This window comes from Aedes albopictus, chromosome 2, assembly GCF_035046485.1.
Source record: "Aedes albopictus strain Foshan chromosome 2, AalbF5, whole genome shotgun sequence".
Taxonomy (NCBI): Eukaryota; Metazoa; Arthropoda; class Insecta; order Diptera; family Culicidae; genus Aedes; species Aedes albopictus.
In genome coordinates, this window is record NC_085137.1 from 373,736,279 (window position 1) to 373,750,425 (window position 14,147).

Below are 14,147 nucleotides of genomic sequence, written 5' to 3' on the forward strand. Positions count from 1 at the left end.
ACGCGGTGGTCGTGCACTTTGATTCGAAGCAGCTTTTTGATCAAAAGCGAAAAAGGGAGAAGCTAGCCGTCGTAGTAACGGGAAATGGAGCACCAGAGCAAATTCTTTCATGTGAATTCATTAACCATGGAACCGGGCGAGCAGTAGCCGAGCAAGTGGTATCTTGCTTAAATGAGTGGAACCTGACCGACAAAATCAAAGCAAAGTCCTACGACACAACGCGAGTCAACTCTGGGGAGAGGAACGGAGCTTCCGTCATCATAGATCAGCTGCTTGGAAGGAAGCCGCTGGATTTCCCGTGTAGACACCACGTGTTCGAACTGATGTTGATGACGGCGTACAAAACATCCTTCCAAGCGAAGACTTCGTCTCCGGATGACACACTTTTCAAAAGTTTTCGAGACAAGTGGGAATATTTGGACCAAAATTCTTACCATCATCTTCCGGAAAGTGACATCAGAGCTAACGAGAGGCATTGTTTGATAGAAAAATTTGAAAAACTTCTGGAGAAGCCTTATCATAGAGAAGATTATGCTGAGTTTCTTCAGTTGGGGTTGATGTGTCTAACGCCAGCGAAAACATTCAAACTGCGTCCACCCGGAGCAATGCATCACGCTCGTTGGATGGCAAAGGGCATTTACAGTTTGAAAATGTATTTATTCCGTGGGCAGTTCGAAGGTGAAGGCGAATACCACTCTCAGCTGAAAAGGTTCGTATTATTCGTTTTACGAATATACATCAAAGTATGGTATGATGCTCCTTTGGCCACTTCAGCCCCTCGAAATGATTTAAATTTCATGAAATCTGTCAAAGAATATCAAGATCCGGAGATCGGAAAAGCAGTTTCTGAAAAATTCGAAAACCACCTCTGGTATATTTCAGAATACAACATTGCGCTTGCTTTTTTTGATCAAACTGTATCACTTGAAGACAAGCGAAAGATGGTAAAGAGACTGTCATGGAAAAACGACAACAAGGTAAATTGCTTTACGATCTGCCTTACATACACTTTCACATAATATAATATTTATTCACAGAAGAATCTGATTCGGGTAAAGAAATTCAAGTCCTACGATATATCAAGCTACGTTACCCAGAACACGTTAAAGTTTTTTGAAACTTTAGAAATAAAAACAAGCTTTCTGTTCGAAGATCCAATTCATTGGGCAGATAATTGCGATTTTCAAGCTGGGAGGATGCTGTGCGATGCAATCAACGTTACAAACGATTGTGCAGAAAGAGCAATATCGTTGTGTTCTTCATATAACAACGTTGGCCCGAAAGACGGGAAACAGAAGAACGAAATGATTATAGAAGTTGCACACAATAGGCGCAATCAGTGCAATTCACTCAAATCTAGTGTTAATCAGTATTTTACTTCAAAATAAAGCATTTTTAGTGTAGTTGAACATAATAATATTATTTGTTTAATATATAAAACATACATACGGGACATAAAGTATCATTCTGAAGAAAAAACTTTTTTTTGTTGAATTCTTCTTTTACCTTTTTAATAATATCTTTGCTCAGGAGGTAGATATCCAGAAACTTTTTTTTACAAAAATTATCTACACAAAATTTGCAACAAGATAAGGGTATTCTCATCTACATGAAAAATTTTTAAATCCTTATAATTAAGGCATAAACCTTTTTTTTAGTCAAAAATGTTGATTTTTTTTGGGTTTTAATGCTAGTTTAGGTGAACTAAACATTTTTTTTCGGCTGCAAATTCACTCAAAGTTAGTTCCTGTGACATCCAACTATATTCTAAGGGTATTAGTTCATTTGTTTTTCAATAATTTTTAGCTTTTATGTGCATTTTATTAAAAAAATAGGCAAAAAATTGACTTTTTTCATAAAATTGATGCGTGCAACCTCTAGATATTTTTTTATCAAGTTTTCATGTATGGCACTTTTGATCCAGACACCTTAATCTATCATTTGAGGGGTGAGCAAGTTAACTTTTTCACACTTTATTTATTTTGGGACACCCTACTATGGATGTACAAATGATTCGACATACGCATATAAGTTTTCTTGGGCAGTACACAACAAGAATTCCATGCAAAGGAAGTTTTAATTGTAAGTAATATAAAAAAAAATGATTAAGCGATTCTTTTATGAAATGGAATGGACAGATTTTTTCAAATTGAAGATGCAATATTGAAATTGCATAGTAACCTTCGTAGATATAGTGATTATGCTACTGCAACCAAACAAATTAAAATAGATACATTGATTAATTTAAATAAAGAATTAAAGGAAATTGTAACAAAAAATAAATTTGATACAGAGTTACAAAATTCTCTCATTGCTAGGTATCGGCAACTAAAAGAATTCATAAACGAAGGAATTGAAAGGTTAAACGGTAATATTTTGGACGATTCGATTTTAGAAAAATTGTTCATTCCAGAGGAGTTTGGGCAACAAGTAATCAACATGGCACAGAAAATTGATTTGAGCATAGCCTTACGGCTCGTCGATAAGTTTAATGGCGAGGCCGATAGGTTGCTTGGATTTTTCGAAACAATCGATCTACTGAAGGACTACTCTGATGGAGTCCCTGATGCAGAATTGATTAAGTTTATTAAAACCAGGTTGACAGGTCCAGCTCACGGTGCAATAACCACCGCGACGACTTTGGCTGAAGTGAAGAAACTTTTAAAAGACAAATTTTCAATTAAATTTAGTCCGCAGGCCATTGAGGCGGAGATGGCCAGTATGAAACAACAAAAGAAAACAATATCAGAATATGGACATGAAATGAATGAGCTGGCGGCGAAACTATCCGCAGCTCATGTATCGCAAGGAACCTTTTCCGATGAATCAGCGGCAAGTGCCATTGTGCAACCCGTTGCCGTGAAGTCGTTTACGAATGGTCTGAAAGATCATAGAACTCAATTTTTCCTAAAAGCGCGTAATCCTAATACCCTTGTGAAGGCTATCAGTGATGCGCTAGAGGTACAAAACACTGAAGAGGAATCAGCAATGTGGTTTCATGCTAGTCCCTCAAGGCAAAAACCCCAAAACCCTTATCGAGGACGAGGATTCCAGACCAGAGGATTTTCAAGTTTCCGAAGAGGAAACAGATCCAGAGGTTATGGCCACAATAGAGGTCGTGGTAGAAATCAATACAACCACTACGACCAGCACCAAAACAACTACAACCACCAAGCTCAGTACAATAATCAACCAAATAATAATCAACACCAATATCAACCAAGAGGAGGGCATAACAATAGAGGAAGGCAGGGACATGCAAACGTAGCAATCCCTGTGCCTCAACCAAGACCAGAACCTCCGGAAGATGACGTAGCAAACGTCATTGATCTTTTTCGTGAGTAACTCAGGAAAACGACTACCATCAATAAATTTTTATATCAAAGACCAACAAATTCCATTTATCTTGGATAGTGGAGCTAGCTGTTCCATTATTACAGCACAACTTGTTCCACCGAGAACGGTTATTGATGAAAATGATACAATCAGAATTCGTGGAATAAACGGAACAACTTACGCCCTAGGAAGTATTAATGCACGCCTGGGTTACGAAAATGCAATTTTTTCAGCAAAATTGTATGTTGTTAAGGGTCTTCCCCCAAATGTACCTGCGTTACTTGGTACTGATTTTTTAAAAAAGTATGGAGTAACCTTACATTTCGGGAGACAAATATTCATCGCAAATTCAAACCAGGGAAAAATAGAAATACCTTTTAATGAACCCCAAGTTTCATTAATATGCGTTCCAGCAAGAACCGAACTTACGACACTCATAACCGTAAATGTAAAGGAACCTCATGTTCTTTTGAGCCAACAAATAAAACCACATGTATTTATTGCCAATACGATTGTTGATCCAAAAGATGGAAAAATTCCCGTAAAAATTTTGAACGTTTCAAAAAAGACAGTTTTTCTAAATGAAATCAAACCAAAAATGGAGAAACTGGACAATTATGAAAAAGAATCTATTAAAAAGATATGTTTAAAATACAATGATATATTTTGCCTTGAAAATGACAAGTTAACCGTTACAAAAATTTTGACACCTTCGATTAATGTCAAAGATAATACAAAACCTGTGTACACTAAACCGTATCGGTTACCACATTCGCAAAAATCAGAAATTGAAAGACAAATTAAAGAGATGACAAAAAACGGTATAATAGAGGAAGCTCGTTCTGAATGGAACAGTCCAATGCTTCTTGTACCCAAAAAATCGTGTAATGATAGAAAAAAGTGGAGAATGGTTATAGATTACCGAAAGGTAAACAATGCACTCCAAGATGATAGGTTTGAATTAGGGAATATTGAGGAAATTATAGACTCTTTAGCGGGAGCTAAGTACTTCACGCACTTAGATCTCTCGCAAGGATATTATCAATGCGAAATATACCCCAAAAGCAGACCTATAACAGCTTTTTCAACAGCCTCAGGACAATTTCAAATGATAAGCCCAGCAACTTTTTCGCGATTAATGACAGTCGCAATGTCGGGATTGTGCATGGAAAAATGTTTAGTTTATCTAGACGATATTATTGTTTTTGGGAAAAGTCTAGAAGAACATAATAAAAATTTGATTGACATTTTTGAAAGGTTGAGAGGAGTCAATTTAAAATTGAATCCAGGAAAATGTAACTTTCTGCAGCAAGAATTAATATATCTAGGACACTTTATTTCGGAAGAAGGAGTACGTCCAGATCCTTCAAAAATAGAGAGCGTTAACAATTGGCCTGTACCAACGACGGCCGATGAAGTAAAACGTTTTGTAGCGTTCGCAAATTACTATCGCAAACATATACAAGATTTTTCTAAAATTTGCATTCCACTAAATCATTTAACAAGAAAAGGAATACCATTCGAGTGGTCAGCAGAATGTCAGCAAGCTTTTGAAACCTTGAAAACGAAATTCATAAACCCACCTTACTGGACTACCCAGATTTTAAGCAAACATTTAAATTGCAAACAGATGCGTCAGGATATGCTTTAGGAGCAGTGTTATCAAACCAGAATGGTAGATCGGTAGCATTTGCATCCAGAGCCCTAAACAAATCTGAAATGAATTACGGAACAATTGAAAAGGCACTTCTGGCTGTGGTTTGGTCGATCAAACATTTCAGACCTTACTTGTTTGGTAGAAAGTTTGATTTAGAAACAGATCATAGACCATTGGTTTATCTTTTTTCAATGAAGGAGCCTTCAAGTAGATTAACCAAATTTAGATTGGCACTTGAAGAGTATGATTTTACATTAATTATATTCCAGGCAAAAGTAACGTTTTAGCAGATGCATTGTCTCGAATTACGATCAAAGACTTACAAGAATTAAACAACAAAATAGAACAAGATATACTTATTACTACCCGAAGCACAGCAAGGAAAGCAAATACAAATAAGGATTTCAATGATGAGTCGCCTGGCCAGCAACCATCATATGGGAAGTCCGTCGAATTAACTTTCGATGAGAAAAATAAATTTCCTGAAGTAAAGTTTTGTATGTTAAACAATCAATTAATCATTCAACCAGCTAAGACTCTAGTCCAGTTACGGCGGATAGTAGTAATGCTGCGAAATATGTGCAAAAACAAAAACATAAACGAGCTCGTAATAAAAAATACGGATCATGGAAAACAATTTTATAACATGGTATATACCAATAATATGAATAAAGGCATGCCAATAATGAGAATGATAGATCCAAAAGTTAAGCACATTGAAAACAAAACTGAACAACATCTCATCATTAATGATTTCCATGTACTGCCAACAGCAGGACATGCGGGTATCAAGAAAACACTAAAAAACATACAAAGACGCTATTTTTGGTCAAGTATGACAAACGATGTAACAAATTTCATCAAGTCATGTGAAGCTTGTCAAAAGAACAAACACATCAAACCAAGAAACATACCTCAGATCATTACCACAACGGCAAACAGTGCATTCAGCAAGATTTATCTAGATCTTGTTGGACCGTTATTGCCTAGTAATGAAGGTTATGTATATATCTTAACGACACAATGTGAATTAACCAAATTCATAACAGCAACACCGATAAGGAACAAATCAACGGAAGTTGTCGCGAAAGCTTTTGTTGAAAATGTTCTGCTAAATTATGGAGTACCGGATGAGATTGCAACTGACAGAGGAACAGAATTTATGTCTGAACTTTTTCAACATATTTGTGAACTGTTGCAAATCAAAAAATTGAATTCTACGGCTTATCATCATCAATCGATTGGAGCGTTGGAGAACTCGCATAAGAGTCTAGGAAACTTTTTGAGAATTTATGCAGCAAGACAACCAGGTAACTGGTCGTCTTGGATTAAATTCTATCAATTCGCCTACAATACAACTGTTCATCTGGAAACAGAAAAAACTCCTTTTGAACTAGTATTTGGTAAAAACTGTAAATTGCCATCAAATTTAAAAGATTACGAAACCCAAACGCCGATATACAATTTGGAAGATTATGCTGAATCATTGAAATACAAAATTCAAATCACACAACGAGAAATTCAACAACGGTTAATTGACGCCAAAGAAAACAGAATCAGGAAGCTCAATACTAAATTGAAACCAATGACATATTTACCAGGTCAACTGATACTAATAAAAAACGAAGTAAAATCAAAACTAAATAGCATATACGATGGACCCTATCCCGTTCTAACAGATAGAGGTCAAAATGTTGAGGTAAGAATCAAAAATAGGTTAGATATCATACATAAAGATAGAACGAAACCATTTATTACAACTAATTAAACTATGAATCCAAACAATTAAATCTTATGAACCACAACGTACTAAATTATTTCATTACAAACTATTGTAGAGCGATACGTTCACCTTGAGAAGGTGGCGCCCAAGATACGAAGTATCGAGGGTTGAATTGCAATATCGTAGTTAAATGAAGTAAAGAAAAGTGGAATAAAAGGGACGTGTGGTGGATATTGTATAAAACATTTTTATCAAAACATTATGATATCAGTCTTATTCACTATTATAGGATTTACACATTATTGTTATACTTTATAAACTATCTTGCATTAGATTAATATGATATTCAAAATAATAATAACTGTATTGTTTTAAATTTTACACTATAGGCTAAAATTTAAAAAATTATAAAGAGGACGTGTGGTGGATACACCCTGACTACGCCTGTGTGTTTATAGAGTCAACTCGAACGACCGTGTTTATGCATGGTAGCATAAACACATTGCGGTAGAGTGCGATAAACTATAAGTTGCACACGCAGCAAAAAGGCGTGTGACACACCACCTCGATTGAGTTAAGAAGTAGAAATAAATCATTCATTCTTAGTTACAACGGCAATCGTGGCAGACTAACTCATCCGAACCTTTCCCCAGAAGGCAGAACAAGACAACTGAAGATTGTAAGTGCATGTATGTTTGAGTAATTGAATTATCCTAATAAAATGTTTGTAGTATAAGCTGATCATCATAAACGAAATCTTTGATCTGCTCTAAGACCTGTGTTGACGCCGCAACATATGCCTTGCGGTTTTTTCTAAAAGTTTGCCGAATAGAGTAGGGGTCACACACGCATACCAAAGTCGTGAAGAAGGTGTGACGGCAACTCTCCACGAGGTGAATGTAAATTAGTATTCTAATAGTCAAGGTGACTCAAGGATTTACAGTTTCCATGGTTTTTGATTGAAATTTTTCGAGATGTATTCAAAACGCGTTACCTTTTTCACTTCAAGCATGTGTTGGTTGAGTCAAGTGTTTTACACACTTGATTTCCTTCAGAATCTCGTGAGGATTCCCTTCAAAATATTGTGAAGATTCTTCCGGGAATCTCGTGAAGATTTCCCCAGAAATCTTGTGGAACTTTCCCCTGGAATCTCTGGGAGATTTTCTCTGAAATCTCTGTTAATATTGTTTAAAAAAAAACTTGATGTTCCGGAGAGCCGCAAACGCTAACCCCACTCCGACAAACGAAGTTTTCCCCAAAAAACAAAAAATGATAATGATCGGGTGGCGCCTACCGCCCGAGCATCGACGACGAGGCGACCGAGAGGGTCTATAGAAGAAAAACGACGAGAACTGGTCTCTTCTGTGTGAGTCGTCAAGCCGATCAGTCGCAAAACCATAGAAACAGGTCAATATAAACTGTGAGTCCGTTCCGCGTGTGAATAGCCCAAGTCTGCCCATGTGTCCAGTAGGGAACCTGGTCAAAATTAGGTGCCCAGTTGCGCCGTGAACAAGGCCGAAATTACCTCGAAAACAAAAATCGGAACCGCGTGTGACTTGCGAGAAGAGGTTCCACTCTAGACCGGTTCGAGGAGGTGTCTCAGTGTCGCGCGTGGGATTGTGGTGTGGTCTAAGTGTACTGGCGGAATAGAACGGCCAGCTCTGAGAAAGCTGAACCGAGAACCTCTAGTGAAGAGTCTCGAATGGTGAAGATTCCGGGGGAAGTGTTACCAAGGGATATAGGCCGAAGAAGATGTAGCCAGTGCGCGAGTGTAAAACGGGTGTAGCCGCGTGTCAATCACTTCTAGGCCAGCGGAGCGAAGTTACGTTGAGCACATAGTGGCCGAGGTGCGATGCAAAGAGATAAGAGATCGGATAAGCGTCTAAGCACACTCTGTGGAAACTATATGCAGAACGCATGAACCGTACATAGTAGATGAGTTGCGATGAGTGCGGAGATGCGATGAAGCTGCTTCGACGCATGTGATCGCAAGAGAACGCAAGAGAATGCTTGTCGAGTATGGATTTTATGATTGCGTTCGTTGTGTATGTAAAGCAATGCGGATTTAATGTGCCGGGAATGCTAGTAGGTAATATAAAATGCGTTAATATGTTGTTGTTTTTAAACATAACTCAATGCTTTTTCACATGACATGCATTTTGATGGGCCAGACGTAATAAAAAATATCATACTGTCTATCGATCACCATGTAAAATAACATATTTCATTGCATATAAAATATTATGCTTTTGGTCGAAATACAAAGTGACCGAACGTGCGAAAATTGATTTTTAACCTACTTAGAAATGTCGCAACTCAATTTGGATTAGTGCATATTGTTGCTCTTAATTAGCTTAATGATGCGCAATAGAAAAAAAATAGATTCAAATTTACTTCGCAGCTGCAACTTCGCATGTGCTTCTAGCGACGACTTCGATTTGGTGGCGCGACGATAATAGCATAATAGTATTCCATCAAATCGTTTAAGTTTTTTTACAGTATAATTTTGTTATTATATGTGTATAAGAAAACATTTTATTTTCTCTGTTCGGGATTTGAATCAAGTGATCAATGTTTAATATGGTCATTTGTTCAGTGCATGTTATTCATGTGCAAGTTAGAAAGTTTAAGGTTTTATGGTATTCAACTTAATTGCTAAAAGGATTCTGGTTGAAAAGTTCTGCTTTTTTTCTTTGTCAGGCAAAACTAGATCCCTTAACGAAAATAGTGTGACATCAATTTCGATTGATACTCTTTTACCTAATAGGAGGACTGTATCGTTAATTATGAGTACACCTGAAAATTGCTATATCTGAAAATGTTTTATTTGTTTTGTAAATTAAATTCAATTACATTGAATTAATTTTTCGTGGATCTTGCCAGCTCTTGCACCGTCTTCTTGGTGCTCTTCATAAGGTTTTGGACAACCGTTCCGTCGATGGTTTTGCTTGGGTTGGCCCAGTTTTTCTTGAATTTGATGACGTCCTCTGCTCCTCTATCCTTTTGCCGTAGTTTCCCTTTCATCAAAGCCAAATACTTCTTAATGTGCCTGAATTGCGGGCAATTCGAAGGGTTCATTGCCTTTTCCACAAATCGAACATTGTTTTCTTCATACCAGTCAAAGGTGTGACGCGCATAGTGGCAGGATGCCATATCCGATCAAAGTAATGTAGGACCTTTGTGCTTTCAGATGAGTGGCAGAATTGGTTTCTGGAGGCATTCCTTCCGGTATATTTCGACGTTCATACTTGGGACGGCGAAGAAAAGTGACGATTTCATACCACTTTGACAAATTGCTTGCCAAACTAATACATTTTCCCAACTTTTTTGCAAAAAAATCGATTTCTCCGAATTCGGAACATCAGTGCCACGCTTCACAGTGCAAAACTGTGCCCCTGGAAGTGCCTTGTTGTCCAATATGACATACGTTTCATCATCCATGATTATGCACATGTAATTTTTGCTCGAAACATCGTCGTACAGTTTCCGAGCCCGAGTTTTCACATATTCCGCCAGAATTTGACTGTTTTTTGGACATTGCTGTTTTGGGTAAGTCTTCAGGGAATTACGCTCCTTGGCGCGTGTCGTGAATATCCTTTCCGCCTGGAAGCCAAATGTACGCGAATGAAGACAGTCTTTCTTCGGTCCGAATCTGATTTTAAAATCTCCTCCGCCAGCATAGAGCGCGACACGGACACGTCCGTTCGTCTCCAAATCCGACAAAAGGAGACCGATCAAGCCAAAGCCGAGCAAGCCTGAGGCTTCGCCTGCTTTGTCGTTTGTCGATTTATTATTCACCTCCAACTTTTGCTAATTTTCTTAGCGATAATCATTTTTCATAGCAGTACCTGTAGCCGAATTCCGGTGCACAGTTTCTTCGAAGAGAAGAAATTTTCTTCCATTGCCCACCAGCAAGAAAATTTTCTTCTCTTCGAAGCAAAAGTGCGCCGGAATTTGCCTACTGGTCACATTCGATTTTCGCTTCTCATCCGTAAACACTCGCGTTGCTGCACTTGAGCAAAAACTTGAACTTTTAATGAAAGTTATCTTTTGTTTACAACGCTAGCAACACATAAACACACAGCAGGTCAGCACAATCAAGTACAGTCATGACTCGCTGGTTGGGGGCTTAATAGTTGGGTGGCTTTTTAATTGGGACCCCGTTAGTTGAGCTGTCAGCCAACTAAAAAGTACCTGGATGTCATAATTCAATGTCAAACTGAAAATGACAACCAATCTGTAATTCCGAGGGGCGAGCTAATGAGTTTTTGGTTGCTTAAACTTTACTGATAATCGAGAAAAAAATCTAGGGCATCGCGCCACTTGGGCGGTGGCTTCTATATTCGTCTGTTTCCCACTATAACTCAGTCAATTTTGAACCAATTGACTTGAAATGTTGTATACGGGTAGATACTATGCCTATCTCACCACATTCCAAAAGTTGTGTCAATTGGTTCAAATTTGACTGAGTTATAGTGAAAAACAGACGAATATAGAAGCCACCGCCCAAGTGGCGCGATGCCCTATTTCATATTTCTTTAAAAAAAAAAAGAATATGTACAATTACTGAAAAAGTTTAGTCGAAGATCCCTGAAAGAAAATTGAAAATTGGTTTACAGGCGACTGAGAACGAGCAGCTCAAACTTTTAGTTCCCACTTTTTTCCTATCACGGTATTTGGAGTGTTAATCAGATTCAGAAAATACATGTAATATCGATATAATTCTTTTTCTCATGGCTATTCTAAATAATGAATTAAATAAGAAAGCAATATGGATCGAATTCATTATGTATATCCGAATATCCAAAAATATTGTTTGGATCTATACTGCCGCCACTTGCATAACACTCCCATCTTTGCTGGGTTTCCTATTCATATGGGACTGTTTTGCGAGTGGGGGCAGTATAGTTGTATAGTGTAATATAAATTGTTCAACTCACCGCTTTCAGTGGCATCCCCATTGGTGGCGGCTGGCTCCTTCTTCTCCGCACTGTCACCATTCACCGCTTCCGGAGTGGTGGCAGCTGCCTCACCCTCTTCGCCGTTGGTCTTGGCTTCCTCGTCCTTCTTGTCGTCGCCATTCTCCGACGACTTATCCTTTTTGCTGCTCTTGTCTTCGCTGGCCTGTTTCTTCGACTTGGTCTTGGCCGGGGTGGCTGGCTTTGGTTTCGGTTCCATGGCCGGGTCCAGCACCAGTTTGCCAATGTTCTTGCGGTCGTGCATCTTCTGCATGGCTTCGGCGACATCTTCCAGAGCCCAGGCGCTGTCCACCACAGGCTTGACCTTACCATCCTTCCACAGATCGAAGATCTTCTCAACGGTGGAGCGGACGTACGCCGAACCATCCTGCTGGTACAGCAGGTGCCGCAGGTTGAACCCAGCCAGGCTCTTGTTCTCGTCGAACAGCTTGATCGGCGACACTTTGTCCACCTGCCACCACTGTGAAATACATCTAGTTATTCATGTACTTTATTGGGTGAAAGTTTTTGGACTTACCGAGCGAGCGACGCTGAAGAAGCTCTTGGTCTCTCCGGTGACAACGTTGGACGAACCGTAAAGGATGTACTTGCCCATGGGTTTCAACAGTCCGTAGCCTCGGTTGCATTCCTCTCCGCACAGGCAGTCCATAACCACATCGACACCCTCGGTTGTGATCCTGAAAATGATCAATTGGAAAGCGGTTACAAAAGAGCACTAGATTTTCAATTATCAAACTCACTTTCTGACTTCATTGACGTAGTCTGTTCTGTCGATCAGGTGATCGATCAAACCGGTGGCGGCCAGAGCTTCGTGCTTACCCTTGGAGCACACACCGAAGATGGTCACATTCGGGATGGTACGTGCCAGCTGAACGATGGCTTGACCCTGTTGATGAAAAAAAAAACCGAATTGAGTTCGCATTCTTGTAACAACAACGACGAACATTTCGAATCAAGATCATGTGACGGGAGGCGATTAAAACTCGATCAAATTTTGATTGTCCTTGCACGGACTGGAAAGAGGTTGCATGTTATCGAGAAATAGGTGCAATATAATCACCCAACAAGCCACACCATCATTTATTACAATTGTGTCAAGAACGAATCCGCGCGAAAGGACTTTCACCGACCATTATTTACTCACGTGAGCTCCACATGGAAAGGAATCGGGGAGGGTCAGTTTCATGGGTTTTATTAGAATTGCCACGTTGTTCGTCGAATAATGCATACGTGCGACCGCCAACCGCCGTTATAAACCATTTGTGTTGGGGAAGCGTGTCTTTTTCGACTTATAATGGCTACTAATTATAGTTGAAGGGACTAAACGACGACTGGCGCCATAAGATTGGTACATGTCGAAGTACTTTGATGCACTTAGTCCTTGATTTTAAAGTGAAAACAAGCAGTTTTGAATTGAAACTTTTACAACGTCCTAGATGTATGCTAAAAAAAAAAGCAGCGTTGGATAATGTGACCGAGAATCATTGATGGTTGTAAAAAAAGGCTTCTGAATTGAGACTCATGTGTTAATTTATATTGAGTTCAAGTAGGGACATTTTAGCAACATATTATGGTAGTGCGACTTTAGCTACAATGCTCTGAAAGCACTAAGACGATAATGATCAGATTAGGAGTTTGCAGGAATAAAATATTAGTGTCATGAAACTATAGAATTGACTATAAGAATTGACTAAGAATTGTAAAATCTAAGATTGAGATCATGCTGAAAATGCCTACAGGTTGTATTGCAAAAAATGCATATATTGCTCATAATGCCAAAACATCTTCTATCAACTTGATAGAAATCCATGAGACGCCATCAATTGACACAATAGTAAGAAACTCCTTCTCGAATTAATACCTTCTATTTTTAACTAATTGTAGCCGCCAAACACACAACTAGCAATTACCCAGGTGCCCCAGTGGCGGTTGACCGCGTCGTATCGATTTTTTTGTCAGTTGATTGTTGAAAGCGTAAAAGTTCCCTAACATTTGTCTGGCATTTTCCAATGGTTAATAATTTACCACTGAAGCATACAAAAGGTTGCATACAAAATCGATTCAATCATCGGATTTTTTCAACAAAACTGGATGAATGAATAAAACATAAACCTTAAACTTGATCAAACCATAGCACAAGTAACTTTAACGCAACGATTGAAAATTCATTTTTATGTATTTTCATCCATTGTATGAGTGCACTATAAATGCGATGGTCTAATAAATCTCTTAAATCAATAAATGAAATCAAGGATTTTTCGATCATTATTGCGTAGAAGTACTCGTTCAATGTATAAGTTGATTTAATTGTTGCCGTCCCTATTTTTGCAAAATTGAAAATGTTTAAGGCTCAATATATCGAAATGATTGTTTTAGCCAAAAACACTTTTGATGAAATTTAATGTGCATGTTGTCCGAGCAGTTGAATCCCGGAATTTTCGACTAGCAAAGT

The 14,147-nt window shown here is 38.5% G+C and overlaps 1 protein-coding gene across 5 annotated transcripts in view; it reads right to left on the reverse strand.

Annotated features, from left to right (window-relative positions):
* Positions 1-14,147, reverse strand: part of LOC109401345 (synaptic vesicle membrane protein VAT-1 homolog-like) — a 209,701-nt gene that overhangs the window by 10,769 nt on the left and 184,785 nt on the right. For all 5 annotated transcript variants that reach the window (XM_062852957.1, XM_062852955.1, XM_062852960.1 and 2 more), the window contains exons 6-8: positions 12,436-12,581; positions 12,213-12,372; positions 11,657-12,155 (exon numbers count right to left, since the gene is read on the reverse strand). In XM_062852957.1, coding sequence (XP_062708941.1) covers positions 11,657-12,155; positions 12,213-12,372; positions 12,436-12,581 — 805 coding nt within the window. The remainder of the gene's footprint in view (positions 1-11,656; positions 12,156-12,212; positions 12,373-12,435; positions 12,582-14,147) is intronic.